The 21,821-nt window shown below is 48.1% G+C and overlaps 1 protein-coding gene across 6 annotated transcripts in view; it reads right to left on the bottom strand.

Moving 5' to 3' along the window:
- Positions 1-2,458: 2,458 nt before the first annotated feature.
- The window catches only part of zzef1 (zinc finger, ZZ-type with EF hand domain 1), a 29,343-nt gene continuing 9,980 nt past the window's right edge, over positions 2,459-21,821 (bottom strand). For 2 of the 6 annotated variants that reach the window (XM_085419807.1, XM_085419811.1), the window contains exons 22-54: positions 21,256-21,425; positions 21,087-21,168; positions 20,803-21,004; positions 20,566-20,699; positions 20,210-20,450; positions 20,037-20,119; positions 19,862-19,952; positions 19,291-19,777; positions 19,045-19,209; positions 18,279-18,398; positions 18,001-18,162; positions 17,751-17,883; positions 16,731-16,869; positions 16,483-16,648; positions 16,137-16,399; positions 15,869-16,041; positions 15,562-15,754; positions 15,327-15,472; positions 14,665-14,945; positions 12,849-13,023; positions 12,531-12,663; positions 12,227-12,453; positions 11,773-12,081; positions 11,594-11,694; positions 11,383-11,518; positions 10,928-11,287; positions 10,702-10,845; positions 10,431-10,599; positions 10,255-10,353; positions 9,987-10,152; positions 9,095-9,245; positions 6,964-7,035; positions 2,459-4,801 (exon numbers count right to left, since the gene is read on the bottom strand). In XM_085419807.1, coding sequence (XP_085275933.1) covers positions 4,721-4,801; positions 6,964-7,035; positions 9,095-9,245; positions 9,987-10,152; positions 10,255-10,353; positions 10,431-10,599; positions 10,702-10,845; positions 10,928-11,287; positions 11,383-11,518; positions 11,594-11,694; positions 11,773-12,081; positions 12,227-12,453; positions 12,531-12,663; positions 12,849-13,023; positions 14,665-14,945; positions 15,327-15,472; positions 15,562-15,754; positions 15,869-16,041; positions 16,137-16,399; positions 16,483-16,648; positions 16,731-16,869; positions 17,751-17,883; positions 18,001-18,162; positions 18,279-18,398; positions 19,045-19,209; positions 19,291-19,777; positions 19,862-19,952; positions 20,037-20,119; positions 20,210-20,450; positions 20,566-20,699; positions 20,803-21,004; positions 21,087-21,168; positions 21,256-21,425 — 5,754 coding nt within the window. In that variant the 3' untranslated portion in view covers positions 2,459-4,720. The remainder of the gene's footprint in view (positions 4,802-6,963; positions 7,036-9,094; positions 9,246-9,986; positions 10,153-10,254; positions 10,354-10,430; positions 10,600-10,701; positions 10,846-10,927; positions 11,288-11,382; positions 11,519-11,593; positions 11,695-11,772; positions 12,082-12,226; positions 12,454-12,530; positions 12,664-12,848; positions 13,024-14,664; positions 14,946-15,326; positions 15,473-15,561; positions 15,755-15,868; positions 16,042-16,136; positions 16,400-16,482; positions 16,649-16,730; positions 16,870-17,750; positions 17,884-18,000; positions 18,163-18,278; positions 18,399-19,044; positions 19,210-19,290; positions 19,778-19,861; positions 19,953-20,036; positions 20,120-20,209; positions 20,451-20,565; positions 20,700-20,802; positions 21,005-21,086; positions 21,169-21,255; positions 21,426-21,821) is intronic. The other 4 variants (XM_085419809.1, XM_085419813.1, XM_085419810.1 and 1 more) reach the window with 3 other exon arrangements.

The raw sequence follows: 21,821 nt of genomic DNA, 5'->3' as shown, positions 1-21,821 counted from the left end.
CACATTATGCGGGTAATGTTTAATTAGAAGTCTCTACATTCCTTCCAACACTTAGAAGATGGAGCTGAGTCATTTCTGACATATTTGTGGGGATATCAAGAGCACATCTCTGTCCTCAAACCATTTTCTTCCATGGTTATTATAGAAACATGGTTTTCATATTTACAGTTTTTCTTTCTTGTTTTTGTTTGTGTTAGAAAAACTGTGACACATTGTTTCAAATGAATCAGCAAAACTGTTTTTCTCCATAAAACCAAATGTTTGGTAGATGGCTGTGCTTATGTTGGTGTGTCTTTGTAGACTCACGGCAGGGAGACTGAGACCTGACAGAGCTGAAATCTGTGGCTGCACGGGGCTCGTGGTCAGCACTGTTACCTGACAGCAACATAACCCAGGCCGGGGCATTTCTGCGTGAAGCTTGAGAACCTAAAGTTGACCTTTGTGTGACCCTCAGCGCTTCATTGCTGGGCTGATGTCAGTGCTGTGATGGAGCCGCTGCAGGTGGAGAGTCATGACCAGGCCAAAACAGAGTGCAGCTGAATACGAGGAGAAACAGAAGCGTCTGCTGATGCTACAGTGATGACAATTATTTTGCTGAAATTCAGTTTAGATCTTTTTAATTATTGAAAAAAAAAGTTATGTTTGAAAACGGCTGCCGTGTGTTAACGATTCGACATCAAAATGTGCATTTTTGAAAGTCTGCAGACGATACAGTAATATTTATAAATGCTAGATACAGTCACAAGAGCATTAAATCTGCTTTTGCCTTCAGAAAGGTGTTGGAAACATTCCTCAGAGGTTTGGGTCCACACTGACATGACAGCATCGCACGGTTGCTGCAGATTTGTCAGCTTTTCAAACACATCCCAGAAGTGCTCAGTTGGAATAAGATCTGGGAAAGTGGAGACCATTCACACCAGTCGGTTTGGCACCAGCAACCGTATGTATGTATATATATGTATATATTGTACTATTCTTAGTTAGTGTATTGTCTGTCTTGTCTTAATGTTGGTTTAAAATGGAGCACTGTAACAAAAAATAATTTCCCCCAGGGATCAATAAAGTATTCTGATTCTGATTCACAGCCACTTTAATCACCTTTCTTTCCCTTTGTGATGCTCAGTTTGACCTTCAGCAGCTCATCCTGTCTGTGGCTAAATGTGTTGACTGTATTTAAGTATTTGAAATAATTATTTATTCATACAGATTTAGTGTGTTGGTGATTTCCCATGTTGGTGTTATTCCTCAGTATCATTGTGTTTGTCCAGGATCAACGTTGCGTCTGCGGACATCAGATCGTGCTTCACATTCACAGACAAAGAGTGGGATGGTAAGGGCAGAGAAGTGGAGCTACGTGCTGCAAAAAGGGAATTACAGTCAGCGCAAGCGAGAGCGAAAATGAAGGTAGACGAGTTTAAATAGCTGTGGTCAACCATTCAAAGTGAACGAGAGAGCGTAGAGGGTGGAGATGAGCACTGGGTGATTTGGGTTTGGAGCACAGCAGGAGTGAAAGGTGCTGAGACTCGCTATGATGTGAGTGGCTCTAAAAAGTGCTTGAGGAGGCAGAAATAAAGGTTTAGTGATCTCCACTGTGAGTGACCAGGATTCAGGGATGAGCAGAGGATCCGTGGATATCCTGGTCAAAGGATGTTAAAGGTGGAGCAGATTTATTGATGCAGTGAATGGGGACATGGAGAGGGTGGGTGTAACAGAAGAGGAAGGACATCGTGAGGTGGAGTCAGATGATCTATTGTGGGGACCCTGAAAGGGGCCGTAAAAATGTCATTTGTAGCTCTTAACTCTCCTCATTCAGTGAACATTTCAACTCAACACTTGGAGCTCCACAGAATATCAGCACAGCTTGAAAACAGTTTCTCACAGCAGCATGCATTCAGCATTTCTTTCTTGAAAGTGCCACATTTTGGGAGGTTTCCCCATAGATTGCAGCTCGTGCAAGCCTTTTCTTTTTCTCCACCTCAGGTGAATAAGCACAGCGGGAAGCTGCATGAACAATCAGAAGGAAGCAGGACATGGAGGGGGGGTGCACCGGAGGAGGGGAAGCAGAAGAGCTGACTCACTCCAGTGTGGGGGCTTTTGTGGCGCAGCGGGGTACTGAATCATCTGGAGCCTTATTGAATATTTCCTCCATTTAATGTCATTATCGCCCCAGCGATCATCGGCGCTGTCCCCGAGACTCTAGCAGGCTGACCATGAGCTGATGACGCTGAATAAATCAAAGTCGTACGACGGGGCTGCTCAAAGAAACAACAAAGCGAGCGGTTTTTGTTTTATAGTGCAGAGGATAAGATGCATTTGTTTTTAAGAAGTCAAAGGGTGAAAGCAAACTCTTGATGGCGCTGGCTCACTGTGCGGGCTCTAATCACTGCTGAACGAGCGATCAAACTTTATTTACCGCAGCACACGCTGCTCCTACAGAAAGATGACAGCAGGCGCCAAATTTAAGTCATTTCTATCTTTTATTAGAAATGGATGACATTTCAACCCAAGCAGGACTTTAGTTTTACCTTCGGTGTGCCATGCATACAAAACCAGAATCCGAGTGTCCGTGTTAGTGCCGGTAATGTTTATTTGTAAGGGGTTGATATCAAAGTCTTTTTTTCTCCTGTGCAATTAATATTCACAGATATGTACATTCAGATTAGTCAGCCTCAAATATCAGCGTGAAAAGAAAAGCAACGTTAAAAGTAAAAAGTTACAAAAACCCTCAAATTAAACAATATATTTCTCTTTTAAAATATAATTAATAAGAACTCCGGTAACACGAGTTAAATTATGATTGCTTCAGTTTAACCATAGGCACATAGTAGATCGGTGAGGCGTTGTAGAAGCCCAGCGGAGGGCACATCTTGGCCTTTGCTAACTGCGGTTGATGTTTGTGTGAACAAAACCACCAGCAGTCCGTGTGGGGCCACTTCAGAATTAAAAGATGAAAAAAATAAAAGAGACACAAACAAAAAAGACGACGCGACGTCTCAAGGTTTCCTCTGCGCCTCGCAGGTGGAGCTGCGTGAGAGACACAACGAACTCCAGGATCTCTCACAGACGTTCACGACGACAGTTTCTTTGGTATAAAACTACCACGCCTTCCTACATCTCAAAACTGCATTTATCCAATAATGATTGGGACTCAGACATGCATGACTCGAAGCGTGACGTGGCCACGTGCCGCACGATGAGACGAAGGGTTAGACGACACGTTTAGGAAGCGACTGAACGTGAGGACCTGATGTTGAACAGCAGTCAGATTCACTTCATAGTAACGTGTCACAGGGTCAGCGATGAAAGTCGAGGCCTTCGAGGGATCGGGCGCTTCTCAAGAACAACATTTGACATCATGATAGTTTTTCATAAAATAGTGAAACGGTCTCAGATTTCCCTCTGCTGCCGTCCTCATCCCCGTCCTGTGAGCCTTTGTTCCCTTTATACACAGGTCAGATCCATGTTTAGCATATTTATTGTGACACGTCGATTTCACCGTTCAATGAGAAAAAAAAAAAAGGAGGAAGAAGAAAGGAAGCACAGAGGGTAAAAAGTAAAGGAGGAGGCGGCAAGGAAGGATGGAGAGGGATTAGCTAGTAGGTCATTACTTTCTCTCTGTGGTGACTAATGAGACTCGAATGTCCCGGACAGTATTTTTAGGATGCTCCTCGTGTCCACGGAGACGCAAGTCGCCAAGGTGACCCGTTTTCACCACGATCAACTGGCGGCTGTATCTGAACGGCTTGTCGTCATGTCTCAGTGGCAAAAACATCCTAGATCTGTAATATTTACCTGAAGGTTGCAGGTCGAGTCTAAACGTGTGGCGTGTCATTAAAGGGCGTGCCTGCACGACACCAGGACTTTGTCTTTTTACAGGATGCCCTTAACAACAATAACGTGTGCAGAACGACCTCTTTTGCTTAATTGTAACATTAGTAAAACCTTCCTGTACGTTTAAAGCAGGCGACAGAGGGGGGGGGGGGGACCCAACTGTGTCTCACTGCTTCCATGTGAGGGGCGGAGTCTCTCAGCCACGCCCTGCAGCGCTCTCAGAGAGAAAGAGACATCCTGCTCAGTGACAATGACAGCACTAAGGTGTGGTTACATTTCCCTGTGTGCAATACTAACAGCAGGTCTACGGGTCTTTTGCACATGTGGAATTATTATGCAACGCTGTCGCTGTCGTGGCTCGTGGGTGTGTCAAAATGCAAGCGTGAGGAACATTAATGCAGAAACCACCTATGGGAGTGACTGATGAAGCCAGCAATGTCAGCTGCCCCGTGTCTGAAAAGTGCTTACGCAACCCAGAGCGGCCGCTGTTCAGAAGGGAGGGGAAAGGCAGGAAAACTAGGAATAACACTTCCCCTGGAAGGCTGCAAATTTGGCACACTTGATGTCATTTAGCACAGATTCTTCAAGTCAAAAATAATGACAGTTACACCCTACATTTGTTCCGGTTTCAGTGAATGCACATGCTGATATAACCGAGTCCCCTAAGGCAAAAAGGATTGTAAGTGTGGAAAGCTGTTCGAGTCCCCTCCACACCCACGTCCACAGTGCTGCACTGCGAGCTACCGTCTGAAGAGTAAGAGGGGGGTCCTGGTAGAGGAAAAGCAGTAGATGGTAAACCGAGGTTCTCCTCTGGATCTCTGTGCCTGTTAAACAAGCAGAGTCAGGATGTGTCCCCTTCAAGTTATCCTCCTTCTTCCCTCGGGTCCTCTCACGGGGACATGTTGAGTAGCTTCGTAGATTTATTGGGGTAATTGATGGCCAGGCTGATGGCAGCGATGTTCTTCAGTGCCTACACAGAAAGCAAAAGTACGTCAGGAAACAGCTGCAGGTACAAAGAAATACTCAGTTCATCTATACAGCATCACACTACAGCAAAGGGCCCGACACGCAGACGACCCCTGTGAACAGGCGCTTGGCGACAGCAGGGAGGAAAACCTCCCATTAAGAGGAAGAACCCTCCGACAGAATCAGGCTCGATGAGGCGGAACAAACAGTGCGGATGTTAATATTAAGGATGACTTTCTGAAACTAACGATGCCATAACGTCTCTACGTCTGTGCTGTGCCAGTTTAACAGACGGTGCAACTTATGCTTTATGAAACTTTGTCCCTTATTAGCCGCATCCTGTTATCGGTCCACCATGACACCTGCTCAGAGCGGGGTCTAGTTTTCCTTTGTCGAGTCCACTAATGGCAGCGGGACAAAAACCCAAACACCTCCACGATAAATAATAACGCTGTCACATTCAGTCGGTCACGTGCATCACTCTGATTTCTGCACATAAGATCTGTCAGAATATCAGGAAACATGCACTGTTGTAGGCTGATGCAGCTTCTGCTCCAAGGAAACATTCAGTGTAAGTGTGTCAAACAGCAGATTGATTCACATATTTGATCTGAAAGATTTTCACGTTGGTGCACTTTTGATGTCTGCAGCTCCCGGGGACCTGCGTCTTCTCCTGGTCTCAAACTGGACAGCTTCATGTTTAGGCTGTGTGACACTGACAAACATGTTCAGAGCTGCTCTGCAGTACAGAAATATTTAGTATTGCCTAGAAACCATTTAGACCATTTACATTTGTTTTCTCCCAGTTCAGCTTTCTATTTTGACATTTAAGAGTCTGCAGCTCCTCAAGTGCAGCAGCCAGGCTGCAGACATGCACCAAAGGAAAGGACACATTACACCCAGTATGGCCGACTTGTGCTGGTTTGCTTCACAGTTCATTTGACACATTGCATAGCATTAAAACATGTCCCACACCAAGTTATACCCATTTGTCCCAGTGTGAACCACACCATCGTTCCTTTTAAGCTATAAATTGCACATTTTCAGTTCTCTAAGTGCAGCTAGTGCCATGCAAGCAGGTGGATGCAGTGAACTGTTAGCAGACAGCTAACTAGTGAGCAGCCAAATCAGTGAGCTGAGGGTGGCCGTCGGATGAGAGGATTCATCACTTCAGTCCCTTTTTCACATTATACCTGCTCGTTTCATTAATGGTTAATATAAAGCATGCAGCCACAGCGGATGCAGCCTTAATTTAATCAAACACTTGTGTCTTTTATCTCCTCACAGAGGAGAGCAGATATATGCACTGGAGGATTAATGATGAAGCTCCATTCTGCTCTTTCCATCTTGCGGCTCTACAATAATTTTTTAACAATGTTTCATTTAATAGCTTCCTCCTCCCTCCTCCAGCCTGCAGCTCAGCTCCAGGGAACGCTCCGTCTCATCGCGCTCGCCGATTCGGCTGTCACCGTGCTCACGGGGTCTGGTGGGCAATTTCATCAAATCAAAAACACACTGTTTAACTAAGTGATCAGTAAGTGATGGGCAGCCCTGTGCATTACTTTAAGCTGTGAAGACACGACGGCGAGCGAAGCCGTCCTCGGTGGCTTCAGAGCGTTTGGGACATCAGCTGATTTGCCCCAAATATCCATTGTTATCGTAACAGTTTGGACTATTGTGTCACCTTTGGGTTTGTTTTCACCCTGACAGGTATTAGGTAACCACTCAGCAGAACCACCCACAGTGTGCTTTTCATGCTGCATCCTCTGCTCCTCCTAACTGCCTGTGGGCTCCTCTGCTATACTGCGTGGTCCTGAGTGCAGAGGACACTGTGGCTCGCTCTGCCACACATGCTAATGGACTGTAATTACCAAATACATTAGTCCCGAGCACAGCCCACACACATTCAAAACAAGGGGAGGGGGTGCAGAGGGATCTGCTAGGTGTCAACAGCTCTGTGATTCACTAGCAAAAGAGACTCCAGGCGAGCTGACTCACAGCAACTCAAGAGCGTTCAATCAGTGGGACTGCGTGGTTAAGAAAGAGTTGCATAACACTTTAAGGTGCACGAGCAACTTCTCTGAGCTGCAACCGTCCGCTGAGTGCAATGCTTTGAATTTAGGAATATGTTAATATGCAAAGACAAAGAGAGAGAGGAAGCCTTACCATGGCGGTGTGGTTGAGGAGCTGCTCATCAGTGGTCATGGCTAACAGGTACTCCTGGAGGACGCCCTGAGCCTGGAAGACACGTCCAACGCAGGTAAATTAGTAATGCATCGTTTGCACCATTCCAGCATTTAGTTTGATGCATGCATGCAAGACGCATGAATAAAACCAGATAAAGAAGGAACTTCCTGAAACAGAGCAGCAGGCTACATAAAAGAGGCGCTCGGTTATAAATGAGGCCTGGTTCCCTGACCTCTCTTCATCTCAGCATCTAACTGAAGCGTGGGATGTTGGAAAAGTCATTGAAAATTATAAACAAACTAAACGAGAGCTTCCACTTGGCCCTATGAGAGAGATGTACCTTGGGCTTACATAAGCACAGGGATTTGGAAAACACAGATAAGACTACACAGAGGCTAAATGGACTGAGACTGGCCAAATTGAGCTTTTACAGCACTGGAAACACAGTCCAGAGCTCTGCTCCAGCATTCATCCAAAGTGTTTACGCTGTAGGAGCAACCCAGGACGATTTGTACAGGCAGTGGTGCACGACTTACAGCTTGGATTCCTAAACACAACTTTCCCTTCTTAGGCAGCGACTTAATTGACTCTCAGAGGAGCTGACCATGAACTTTACGTGCATTCAGAGAACGAGAAGCCCGAACGTGAAGCCCGATGGCCCCTGAAGCCCTCTAATAAGCTGCGTAGGCGCTCAGAGCTAATGCAGCCACAGAGGACTCGATGCTGCTCGTTAGCTTCGTATGACTCGAACAGTTTGTCACCACGGCGCTGGTCAGTATGGCCGTGCATCATCACTGCAGTCAGCTCTGACAGCCAACTTTAGTCACATCTTTCTGAGGAAGATCACAGATGCTTCCCCAGTATGTCAGCCACAGTGGACACCAGCATTCCCAGTTTTGGCTGGATGTAATCTAAATGCTTTGTAGCCCATTTGTCACCAGTCTAATCCAGTTTACAACCACACTTCCAATAATCCCGGACCAAGCACATCTCAGCCCACCCTTACTTCGACAGCTGCAACATGACGTGTTCATGTGTGGTGTTAAAACCACGGAGCCATTTCACACCCATCAGGAAAATCACAGTTGCGTCACATTCACTGGAGAACTTGGCGCGGCGTGAACAACAACTACTGCTGACGTCACACAGCTTCACTTCACTCCTAAGAAAGAAAATCTGCATCATACGTGTTTGTATAACCGAAGTGTGTCTGCAGTGCTGCTGTACACAACGCGTTACACACCATCATGTGTTGTTACGCTGACTGCAGTATTCATGAGGGGCATCCCAGGCAAATGTACTGAGCGCCACTACCGCCCCCTGGTGCTTGTTCAGAAACACTGCAGAACCTCAGCTCGCCAGTCCCTCTCTTACACGTGACAACATCGAGCGGGTGCAGCAGAGACTCCGTCCTGTAAGATGATTTAAGTGATGTCCTTTTATTATCAGAGAGAAGCCTCGGGCCTCGCTGGGAAGGCTGCAGGAGAGGTCCTGCTTTTCTGGCCCTGCCTGCTTCCCCTGCATCGACAGATGGGAAACTCCTGGCTGATGGTGCGCTCATAATCTCGAGACTTCTCTTCATTAATAATTCAAAACAACTGAGACGGAGAAAGAGAGCGAGCATTCATAAGCATCACAGTGAGCAGCATCTCTTCCTCGTCCGTGCAGCACGGCGCTGTCCCACAGATGGCTTTGGCCACGAGCCGAGCGTAGAACAGGTGCACGGTAAACATGCTCACAGAGACGCAGAGAGGAGCTCTGAGTAAATGCTCCTTCATATTAGATCTTTACTGTTGGAATGCTTCATATTTCAAAAGTGACAAAAACATGAAGAAAAAGGATTTTTAGATGATCAGCTGTGTGTGTGTGTGTGTGTGTGTGTGTGTGTGTGTGTGTGTGTGTGTGTGTGTGTGTGTGTGCTTCATATGTTGGTGGGCCCAAATCCAGGTCCCCACAGGGCTGAAGGCATTTTCACACTCAAACGGTGGTTTTAGTGTCATGGTCAGGGCCAGGCATTCATTATAGATGGTGAGGTTAGGGAAAGCGTTATGTCCATGGGATGTCCCCACGAGGATGGCAAACCAGACGTGTGTGTTGATGCATTACTCACGATTGCACGGGCCTCTGCGATAAAGAAGAGTTCAGTGAGGGCTCTGTGAAGAGGCAGCAGCACCGTGATGCTGGTGGGATCCTGGCTCAGGCTGTTCTCCATAGACATGAAGAGCTGCCACAGAGGTCGCAGCAGCGTCAGCGTGCAGGCTCTGCAGCAACACATCAACAGCAGGATGAAAAGCTGGCACAAAATGCTAATATCACCTCCTTAACTCTCAAACTTTGTCTGTTCATCATCTTACAAGTCTGTCGTCATGAGGTCATCTCGTTCAGCCCCCCCCCACCTTTTTTGCACCACGGACCGGCCTTTAAGGTGTCGCGGATAAATACAACAAAATAAAACCAGTACCAAAAAAAGAAGATTTATTCATAACACACAGGAAACGACCCACAATAAAAAATAATGATAAAAAGCCTGAAAACCATAAATTTCACAGTCGAGCCTCAACTATCGTGACCTGGTACCAAATGACTCAGACTGGTACCAGTCCAGGGCCCGGTGGTTGGGGACCGCTGATATAGCTCCCAACTCAAACGCAGAAAATCCTTTAAAGAGATTTTCTAGGACGCTAAACGGATGATTTCACTCTTAAAGATGGAGCTGCTGCCCGTCTACACACCAACTTCTATGAATTCCCTCATCGTGACCTGATGGTTGCTGGGTCAGTTTGCACATATGGAAATTTCTAAACGCATACTTTACCTAATTTCCATCATGATTACAAGAGCATGTATGAAGGCTTCTATGCAAATGCTGCGTGGAGGTGCACTCCTGCACCAGGACATGATGCTGAGCTAAAGATGAGAGGTAGACGGCACGGCTGCATCCAGGTGGGAGTGTGACAGTCACGGACGCATTTACAGAAAAAAAAGAAGGAGGCTCGACCTACGTCTGGGACTGACACTGCAGCAGACGCAGCAACAGGTGAATGGCTCTCAGTCGCTGGTTTCCAGTCTGTCGACAGGCCACGCCCACTTGCCACTCCCAGATGTCGGCTAGTGGCAGTTGGCTGAGCACTTGGTCATCAGCTAGCATTTGCTTCAGTATCTCAAAACCTGATGAGCGAGCAGAGAAGAGTTGATGAAGCCGATGTTAATGTGACGTTCAACAAAAAGGCTGCAAAGCGAATCTGAACCCAAACAGAAGGAGGACGGCACCTGTCTGAAAACGGCCCCTGTGTCCCCCCGTTACGGTGAACTTGTAGCCCCACTCTGTGTTGCTCATGTCTGACATGAATCTGTAGTACAGGGTATCACCTGAGAAAGCCAGAGATGCAAATATGAAGTGAACAGTCACACGATCTCAAACGCAAACACACACGGACGGTCCTCACCGGGGATTTCAAAATCGGACCACTTCTGCGGAGACCCACTGAAGTTGTGAACATCTTGGACAAAATCGCTGCTGCTGGACATGATGAGCTCGTCGCAGCCTTCCTCTGTGTAGCAGCGGGAATCGAATTTTACGGACAGGTAGATGGCGCCAGGGATGTGCACCTTGTCCTGAGGGCAGAACACACGACATGAATCCCAACACAGCGCAGGTCTTTGTGGAGTTCAGATGTTCAGTAAAGCACACGTTTGAAGCAACAACAACCGACTCACCTCAAAGTTGGTGTTGTTATCGTACGGGTGTTTGGACTCTCTGACCTGCACTGCCATGCCAGGCTCCTCCATGAACTGGCAAGCAGTGAGAGAGAGACTGCAGAGCATGCTGTGGCTGCAGCCCTTCAGCACCCTCTGAAGAATCTGATTGTAAAAGCAAACAAAGCGGCTTCAGCCCATCGTGTACTCGCACACTACTTTTGTTCACTTCTGCCTCCCGTCTCACCTTCTCCCACGACGGCCGCTCCTCCAGCTGCATCAGCATGTCCAAGATGTAAGCCATGTGCGAGGCCCCGCTCAGCTCCAGGGCCTCCTCGCTCATCGGCGCGTCTGCGGGCCAGTCGGCCAGCAACGACGCCAGCACGTGGCGAGCGTACAGCGTGGCGATGGCCTGGTTGACCTTCACCAGGTACTGACGAACGGCTCGGTTGCTGCGCACATCCAGCTCTTTGTGCAGCAGAGCGGAGCTTTTGGTGCGTCTCTGTTTGGCATAGCTGAGCTGGAGGTCGCTCTCCGAGTTGGTGATGAGCTTCTGGGCTACGACGTTGATCTCCTCTGTGGCCTTTTCACAGTGACTCGGTTTAGACTGCCAGGCCAATCAAGAACATTATCATTTAAAACAACGACTTGTAACACTGACTGAGAAACTGGCTGTTTTAGAGCATTTTTGGAACAACCCACCATGCAAGACACCACAATCATGTCCGTGTCCACAGCCTTGGTGTTCCGCTCCTCAGACCGAGGCCGCCGGCTGGATTGCCACTTCTGGGCCAGCGTACGGATCGTCTCGTCCGTTTTTATCTCTTCTCCATCAAATCTGAAAAGCACAACATCACAGCAAGTTTTAGATTTGAGTGAATCCATGAATCACAAAGTAAATCTTCATCCTCACCTCTTCTGGACCTCCAGGAAGAACGAGTCGGTCCTCTTCATCTGCAGCTCATACATAGCTCGCAGAATGGGCAAAGGGGCGTTTAAGGCATCGTGGGTGATCTGCATTTGGAAGGAAAAAAGTCTTGAGCGTTTTCTTTCACCCCAGGTTTGGCTGCGCGTGTTTGCAGCACAACTCACTTGGAAGCAAATCTTTGTCTCCTCATCCAGACCCTCCAGCGGGTCGGGCTTATTGACATCCGTGTCGTCAGCACAGCAGCTGGAGTGGTCCGAGTCGTGCTCCTTGTCCTGCTCTCGTTGCTCTCGCTCCGGGTCCTGGGCCATGGAATGGATCTCCCTCTTTGAAGAGTACAGCATGATGGAGAGGATCTCCAGGTCGCGCAGCAGCCACAGCTTGCTGAAGCCGGTCCCCTTACTGCACTTCCTCACCAGCAGCTGGGTCAGGCCTGACTCCTGGATGGCTTCATGTGCGTGCTCCACTCCGTGCTTCTTAACAAAAAACACAACAGGACATGAAAAGGAATCGTGCCAAGTTTGTCTGATCAGAGGTGGGATACTGATCATGTTAAACAGGTCGGGGATAGCTTGTTGATAAGAAGCTGTCCAACGTGGAGGGCGGATATGGTTGGAGTACCTTGAGTATGTTATAGAGGCCTTTAAGAGCCAAAGACAGGACCCAGGAAGCCTCCACGGCATCAGAAGAGCCGTTGTCCTGGCTTGTCTGCAACAGGTGGCTAATAATGGAGGTGAAATTGCCCAGGTAGCAACTGAGCAGCGTCTTTGGGCAGCCTTGGCCCTCTGGCTGCCCCGGTAGACTGACCGTGCAAGAATCCTGAGACTGGATGAGTTGGTAGTCCTTCACTACGAAAGCGAACACACAGAAGGTTAATCCAAAGATGACTCCTCATCATACGCGGTCCAGAAGCTACTGTGCTAACCTGTTTTCCTCTTGCGTGTTCTAACGTCCACCACCGCAGCATGGTTCTTTTCTGTGAAGTGTTTCAGCAAGATCATGTTGTGCTTTTCATTGGCGTTGTCGATAAACACCGTCTGGGTGCCCACACACAGCACCTGGCGTGCACACGCGCGCACACACACACACACACACACACACACACACACACGCACGCACGCACGCACGCGCGCACACACACACACACACACACGCACACGCACACACACACACACGTCACAATAGGCTTCACAGAGTCTCAGTAAGGTTTCAGACTCCACAGCATCAACTGTCTTCTACCCACCTCGGCGAAGCCCACGAGCACCAGCAGTGTGAAGAGGTTGGTGCGCTTCAGAGTCTGCGGCAGCTGCTGAATGCAATGGTCAGTGAAGGCGGCGATGATTGTGCACCACTCGGGGCAAGCATTGAGACTGTGCAAAATGTCTGCCACCGTGCATGCCCAGTCCAAGCCAATGCGACTGCAACCAAACATCCAAACAGCTGTTTACACATCCACAAAAAACAACAACAGGGAAAAACAAACAAACTGGTTTCTATGAGCAGCTGGCGCCACCTCTGCCGTTAGGCCCATAATTTTGTAGTTTCCCTCTATAAAGCCCCGCAGGGGATTTCAAATCGATCGATCTGCGATCGACGTTCAGGGGATTGTAGGATGTACAAACAGTTTTATACATGTTTTATCGTTCAGACATTTTCAGAGGCTCAAAAGTAATTGGACAAAGAGCATCATCAACCCTGGGCACTCGAGCCACAGCTGGCACGCCCAGATGTGGCTCGACACGCATTAACCAGAGAAAGTGCATGAAGAAATAAATATCTACGGCCGGGCCGCACTGCACAGACACAGCTGTGCACTTCTCAACGACGGTATGTAAGCTAACAGCAAACGCCAGCGTCAGCACCACGGAAATACACGGATACATCCGAAGACTCGAGACGCTTTCAGGACTGAGGTGTTCGGACCAATGTTTTCTTTCCTGATCAAACCAGAAAGCTTTAATAAGCAGCTGGATTCGTCTCTCAGACACAGAGGACATCGAAATGCAGCCGACTGAACTGAAAGCTCGACTCTGCGGGGTCAAAGTTTGCAGAACTACGAGCGCAGCTGAATCCACAGCTGTGCGTGTTCATGGAGCTGCACGTTCACCTGCTGCACGTCACTACCTGACACGTTTAACTGTCTTAAAAACACTGCACGGGGCTTATTGACAGTATTCGGCTCACAGATCTGTGCGAGCTGATCTCCCGTCACACTAAGAGTGTCCTCAGGTCTGAATGTGGACGCTTGGAGACTCTGAGTGGGAGACCAGGACCACATTAACACGTGTGTCCCTGCATTAACAAACGTGTCGTATTGGCCCAGTTTTTCGCATCATTGTTGAGGGGACCATAAATATACAGAGACCATTAAATGCACTTTGCCAACATCTGTGAACAAATACAGTTCGATGAAGTTGTTCATTATAGTAACTGTTGCTATAGAGCGTTACTACATTTATTGTTCATGCACATGAGGACATTTTAGACGGCACTCATCATGCCGACCCTGCTCAAGAGCAAAATGTAGCAGCTGACAGAAAGCAGCAGGATGAATTTGTTGACCAATACTCTGCTCAGATTCAGCCAAATGCTGCAACGCCGATCGCTCAACACTCAATGACTCAAAGCCGAGAGCGTCTCATGGCAAAGACTGGCGCTTTTGTCAGACGCTTAAACTGAACCCAAAAGCTTTTCAGTTACTGAAGAGGAACCTGAAGGCAGAAAGACGGACAAACGAAAAGTATGTGAGGGCAGCTGCAGGTCTGTCAGAGCGCTGATGTCCACGCATTCAAGAAAAGGATTAAAAACAGTCCTTCTCTTTGAAGTGATGTCACTTTGCCCAACTACTATCGAGCCTCTAAAAAGGGACCAACGTATAAAAAAACAGTTCACGCAGTATTTTGTTAAGGCTCGTGAATAAAGGCTGATCTGCACTTCAATCACATGACTGTTAATTTAAAATCTTTCACACAGAGGCAACTTTGTCCTGTATTTGTGATCAGCAGAGACATCGTCCTGGCTCGTCTGCAACAGGTGGATAATAACATAATGATATTTACCTGTCTAAACAGACGGCGCCCAGGCTGAAAAGCAGCTGTATGGTCTTCCAGCCCTGGATGTCTGAACAGGACATCTCTCCTTGTATCAGCAACTCATACTTGTCAGCCAGAGCCTCTGTCACAGCAGCGTCAGCCTCCATCGGAGGGATCCGGAGCAGCAGCTGACCCAGGAGGCCTAAGGTGAGGTGGTAGGTCTCATTCAGAGAGCCAGCATTGGAAATGACTGCCTTAAAAAGCTGTGGCAGCATGGAGCTCAGACTGGGCAGACACAGGGAACAGCCCTGACAGGAAGACAGCACACGTGAGGATAAGAGGAGAATATGTCAGCGCAGTCATAGGAGTGACGAACCTTTAGAAACATGTACAAAATCATTTATACTGTCCAACAGTTGGACAACAAGGTGCCGTCCATCAAGGCTCGCCGTTTGTCCACTTCTCATTGTTTAAATGTGTAATTCAGCTTCTTCGTACTGACTGGAGTTTCCCTGAGAGTCTGCTGTATGGCCCACAGTGTCATCTGGGCCAGCCCCTGACCTCAGCCAAGCTAAACGGCTGACAGCAGATTAGCCTTGTAGCTGTAACTCCATATTTATTGCACAGACATGAGAGCTGTATCTCCTATCTTAATGTTTTAACCCCACAAAATGATTTTGGTCTCTTACTGGTTTGGCTGGAGGTAGCATGGCTGCCAGCAGTCCCAGGATCCTCTCTCTTGAGCACTCGGAGAACACGTGCCCCTGAAGGGGAACTGGGGGCAGCCTATCGTCAGTTTCCTTGACAACATCAGATGTTGGCGAGTTGACTGCTCCTGGTCCACAATTTGGAGCAAAGAAGAGTAAATAAATAAATGAATACATTGAGTTGAACCAGGCCGAGCGTCTGGGTGAAAGCACTCACGTCGGACCACAGGAGAGAGGGCGTCTTCGCTGGACACTGACGGGGTCTGGCTGAGCCGGGCGGAGTCTAGGGTGTCTTGAGTGACCAGCTTCTTTTTGTCCCCCGGCCCACTGCTCGGAGGGAGCGACAACTCTGGCTGAGCAGGAGGAGGACAGCTCCCCTCCTCTGCCTTTTTCTCATCTGACGGTTTGTCCTGTTTGACAGAGGACAGGCTGACTTTTACGCGTTTCTGCATCTTTTCTGTAAATCGGCGAGACCCAAACATGAGGACGTCACATTATCTTTGAACATGAGTTGCATTCCCCACCTTGTGCTTAGGAGATGAAGGAGAGCAGATTGCTGCTGTGCTACCAGGGAGCGAGGAGGTGTCCGTGGCTGTGCTGAGCTCTTGAGAGGACTCGGGAGAGACTGGACACAGCTCGCTGTCAGAAGCAGAATCGTTGGTGGACAGCAGAGCAAGCAAAGCAGAGGAACGGAAACCTATGCAGAGCACAGGAGAAACAGAGAGTATTACATGTTAATAACCAGTCTGTGCAACGTAAAATTATGCAAGTGCTACACTGCTGTGAACTTACCTTTGCCAGTCTGTCCTTTGAGCAAGCAGTCAGTGATGAGCTGGGAGCAGTGGGTCTGCAGGGCTTTGGCCACGTTCAGAGTGTCGCTGTCCAAGGTGTCTCCATCCGTTTGCTTCTCGCTGCTCAGCTCTGACGTGTACAGGGCCAAAGCAGCAAACAGCAGCCAGGAGTAGTTGTGGATGTAGGGCTGGATGAGACGGTGGCGATCGCTGATCCGTATGGTCACCATGGGGTACACAGTGATCCGATGGGTGGGCAGGTGGCTGGCGATGGGACGATAACCATTTAATAAAAGGAGAACTAAAGAGGCCAACCTCAACATTAAATGTGAGTTGACGCGCGTCACCTGTCAGGATACTTCTTTGCGTGGTAACAACCGAAGCACAGGTCAAAGTCTTCACACACGTTGCAGTTGATCCTGCTGCCTACAATAAGCCCCTGGCAATGATCGCAGGCATATTCCATGTTTACCATCTCATGGTCATCCTCGTGGCCTTCAGGCTTGGCACCACCTGGTTTACATATACACGCATCCAGAGTGAGTATAACTACGACTACGGGAAGGTCCTCTGATCATCGGTGTCATGCACTTACTAAGGAAGCAGGTCTTGCAGAGGTCCATGTCCATGCACTGCAGACATCGGTAGCGGTGCCAAGGTGCCATCCTCTCACAGCCATCGCAAGAGATCACGACGTTGAGCAGGTCACAATAGCGGGCAATGAACATGTGCATCTGTGGACGGAGCACGTGCCTGATTAGAGTTTTTAAAATGACGGAGCATGCGTGCACATGTGTGTAAGCTGCAGCACGAATCTGCAGGTTTTTGTAAATGCAAAGGGAAGAATGTGGAGAAGAGAAAACGCAGCCAGCTTTGAGGCGAGTCTGGCTGTGAACATTGAAACGTTCATGTAGGGCTGCGCGATACGACCAGAATCTCATATCCCGATATAAGACATCTATCGTCCGATAACGATATAAATCACAAATTTAACATTTTCTGTAAATTCTGTGAATCTCGGGCAGCTCGACGTGAAGTGTTTCCTGCTGCGCGTCGTGTAGCTGGAGTCGAGTGTTTTAACGATGCATGAAACGATACATTTTTAGACATAAGTTGTAACGGCGCCGTTTCCTTTGTGAGTATTTATTACACGGCGTGCTGCGGGGAAAAGCCTGTTCTAACGTTTGAGTCTAAGCTTTATTTTTTAGCACCTGGCGGCTCGTTTTTACTTCTCATCTGTAAATAATCTGCTCTTTCACGTGATTCAGTTTATTTTGAAAAGTCTCAACAGGATCTTGAGCTTTATTGTGAAAGGTTTATGTGGAAAATAAACAAGCGGACACGCGATGGTGTTACCGTCGCTGTTGCTAATGACAACGCATAAAAACAGGCGCTTGTCCGTCAGCAGTGTGGGTATATTACATATAAGAGAAAGAGAACTAATAAATTAACACAGCCACTACAGTGACATCAGAACCATGTAAAAATATTGCCGTAAACAGTTTTTGTGACACCACGAAACAAACGATAGCGTAAAATGAAAGAACGTTTTTATATCGTCATCTGATATATATGGTTATATCAAACAGTCCTACGTTCATGGACTGCAGTGTACCTTCCTCCTGTCCTCCATCGATTCCTCTTCATCAATTTTGTCATACCACTTCTCAAACATCCCGTCCATACACTCATCCATCCACTCCTGGTTCTTCTTGTAGTCTGCAATCTCGTCCTCCTCTGTCCACTGACTGCAGATGAAGTTAAACCACAGAAGAAACTTTATGAATGAAGCAGTTTGTGAAAACTGAGGTGTCTTTTGCCTTCTTCAGCAGCTTTTCGTACATTTAGACGAGCACTGAGATTACCTGATGGCAGTGTCATGGACGCTGATGTTCTCCTGAGACATGCTGAGGAGGAGGTCAGGAAGATTGATGCTCAGGAAGAAAGGAAGATCGTGCGCCTCCCAGTTCATGTCCAGGAGGTGCAACAAGCAGGTCTGCACACACGACAGGGCCGGCAGAAACGCTCTGTGGGGCAGTGATCGCGATCAGGTCACCGTGCACGCACTTTCACAACAACACTTCCTGCACTTGCAACAAATCTAAATTCACAAAATCACGACGGGTTAGAGGAAAGCGCTCACTTCTCATTGAGGCTGCTGAAGCCCTGTACCGCCTCCACAAGCATGAGCACCAGCTGATGGTAGGAGCGCCTCACTTCCTCTCCCAGCTTTTGCCCGCTGTCTGACAGCTGAGAGAAATAACTGGAAAACACAAAGAAAATGTTGTTTCTGTGCAGCCAGTCAGCAAAACACCAAACTGACATCGGTGACTAATCTCCAAAAAGACTTGAGAACCAAACTAAACTGCTGCCATCACATTTTGGGACACAACTGTTAAAAACCTCTTGCTGTAAAAAGTCTTCTGGGGCCTGGAGAGACTCTGCGTGCTTTGCTGCAATCTGCAGAGTTTAACCCTTTAACTGGGTGAGTGTTTAAAGCAGGGGTGTCCAACTCCAGGCCTCGAGGGCCGGAGTCCTGCAGGTTTCAGAACTCATCCTGGGTCAACACACTTGAATCACATAATTAGTTCATTTAGGCCTCTGGAGAACTTGAGGAGGTCATTTAGCCGTTTAAATCAGGTGTGTTGGATCAAGGACACATCTAAAACCTGCAGGACACCGGCACTCGGGGCCTGGAGTCGGACACCCCTGCTTTAAAAGGTAAATTAGGTCAGGGTTTAAAGGGTTAAATGAATCCATTCATTTATTTTCATTATGGAAATCTAAGACCTACTATCCCACTAGGACCAGTATGCGTGCAGCATCATATTCTGTGACCTTATTCTGATTGCTCCTGTGTCATGGAGGTTCATGCGTAAATGAATTAAAACGGAAAAACTGAGATTTACCAGGTAAAGTCTTTTTGGCATGCCAGCAGCTCCTGTAGGAACAGGATGCAGGGGGCTTGGAAGAGGTGCGGCTGTCCCATGGAGTGGAAGCACTGCTGAACCATCTCCAGCACCTTGCACACACTCAGGGCCTGCGCTTTGTTCAGAGACAGCGTCTGCAGAATGCTGCAGGAAGAAGAACGAGGACTTAACCCTGGATGCAAGTCTCATTATGCGTTACCAAACAGGAGAGTAGCAGTTTCTCACCTCGCTGTTGTGAGAGCCTGTTCCTTTATGAAGTTTAGGATGTGTTTGAGTATCGGGTAGCGATCTTTGACTGAGGGAGTCATGCGAGGCTCTTCTATAGAGCGGCAGGACAGGAGACGAAGGCGTGCCCGACTGAACGGAGCTTTGCGGTTGTAAGCAGAGGGGGAGGCTGGCTCCCCAGGCTGGGGGGAGAGACTCTCTGTCGAGTCTCGATGGGTTCGCCTGCTGTGGCCACATGAGGATGAGTTGGGAATGTGAGTACCGGACGACTGACTCTGTCCAGACCTGGACTCATAGCTTTCCTCAGACCCTGCAGCCTGAGGTCCCACAGATGAGCTGGCTTGGAAGTCTCCTTCTGAAATAGAACTTGATTGGAACAGCAGAGCACTGCTGCTCTCTGTGGCTCTGGGAGCGTCGCTGCCTTGGCATGGAACGCCGCAAGGAGCAAATCGGAACAACAAGAGGCTCTTCTCGATGCACATCTCAGCTGAGAACAAGAAGAAAGAGTTAAAATGTCAGGAAAAAGCAAAGTAAAACCAAGACATGACATTAAAAAGGAAGAAGCACTCACCCAGTGTCTCCATGGTAACCTCATCAGGACCACCTTTCCGCTCGTCATGATTGTTCATCTTGCCAACCAGATATCTCTGCTTCATCTCCAGCTAACAGGAAATAGATCCCAGCAGAGTCACAGGTCAGAAACATGAAAAGCACGAGCCAGCGGAGATGTCCCGTGTTACACTCACCATCCACGTTCTGATGCTGTCTGCTAGTGAATACACCTGCACGAACTCTTCACTCAGACTGGATTTACAGTCCGGATTAACTACTAGCACAAAAACACAGATGGGAGAAAATCATTCAGAAGATTAATTAAGGAACAAACGCACAAAAACACAGCTGTATGAGCGCTGATTACCATAGCTAAGAAGTGCGAGGTTGAGGGCTGGTGTGTGGTACACCATGGCTGCCCAAATGGCATTCACAGCTTGGTCTATCTTTGACCCAGCGGTGATCTCGTTCCTCATCGCCTGTTTCCTGCAAGCCTGCATGAGGGTCCTCATCAGCTCTGTTCTAGCGTCTGTTAGCTCCTGTGAAGGGTTCCAGCGAGCAAAGTCCTCCAGGAAGCCCGTCGGCTCATCCAGAGTCCACGTGCTCGCCTACCACACAGAAAAAGAAAAACACCATCAGAGCATCTTCCAGTCGAGGTCACCGACTAATGCAACAGCAGCATCCGGTGCTTGTACGTAACTGAGGCAGCAGAGCGTTTTTTACCTGCTCTGTGATTGTTTTTGTTCGGGTCGCCTCCCTTTTGTCACACAGCCCATGTCTCAGGATGGGTTTCCATAAAGGTGAAGACTGAACATGGGACATTTTCCCTGATGGAAGTTCCTTTACACTGCGAACCTCTGGAGACAGAAACCCACAATAATACACGCTAGTGCCTCAAACTGGTTTCTTTTCTGCTCTGATAAACTGCGACTCAGGCCAGCCTCATGAAAACCGTCTCACCGTGCGGAGATTTCAACGCCAGCGTTCTGGATGCAAGGCGACCCATCAGACGAGCCACCAGCAGCTGCAGATCTGACATCCAAGAAATGGTGATGTCTGGTAAACCCAGCGCTGTTACAGTGAACTTATAGCCCCACTCGTTGTTGCTGCTGTCAGAGTGGAAGAGGAACTGCAGCTGGGGACCGGTGTCAAAGGTCACTTTCTAAAGGAGCAAACACACAAGGACACATTCGTAAACATCAGTGACGCATCTGAAGACCGGCCTGTGATTTTCCTTCGCCTACCTTTGGCCACTTCTCAGTTCCGACCTTCATGTCGTAGCGGACCTTTCCCCCTCTGGAATCTGTGAATTCTAAGTAGTCGTATCTGCGAATATTGTGAGCACAGTTAACAGGATAAAATCCCCACAAAGGATTTCAAAGACAAACAAACAAACATTTACAAACACGTCACCTCTTCTCTGTTTCACAGCGTTCATCAAACTCCACCTCGAACGACGTCGCACCGGGGCAGGCGAAGATGCTCGTCTCGTGGCGGCTGTTCTCGTAGTTGTGCGGGGACTCCATGTTCCAGGTCCTTAGCACCACCGGCTGCTGGGGTTGGTGCCAGTTCTCTTGATCCACCTTATAGTGACAGGTTACAACAAGTTTGTGGACTGCTGCACTGTTTGTGTAGCTCTGAACACCACACAGTGGATCAACTCAAACACATCAAAACGAGGCTGAACGCAGACTTTCAGCATCACTTGTATTATGTCACAGGAAATACAGACATTTTTAGACATAGTACGTTTATATAGCCTCCGTTATCTGAAGGTCAAAAGTAACTGGACTGATAATACAAGTACCTCTGTTGTGCATTTCAGAAAGAAACACTGGCTTTCTTCCCACAAAAACACGTGATTTGCCTTTCTTATGGTTTTAAATACTTTTCACCACTAATTAGACTGGTCCTTCTGGACCCTCCATTCCCCAAATACATGATATCGGCTTCATTCGCACCCCTACGATGGGTGGAGG

This window comes from Rhamphochromis longiceps, linkage group LG10 (assembly GCF_057381845.1).
Source record: "Rhamphochromis longiceps isolate RC_006_pf linkage group LG10, R_longiceps_female_GT1.1, whole genome shotgun sequence".
Classification (NCBI taxonomy): domain Eukaryota; kingdom Metazoa; phylum Chordata; class Actinopteri; order Cichliformes; family Cichlidae; genus Rhamphochromis; species Rhamphochromis longiceps.
The sequence above is the reverse complement of the archived record's forward strand: the minus strand, read 5'-3'. Positions and strand labels throughout refer to the sequence as shown.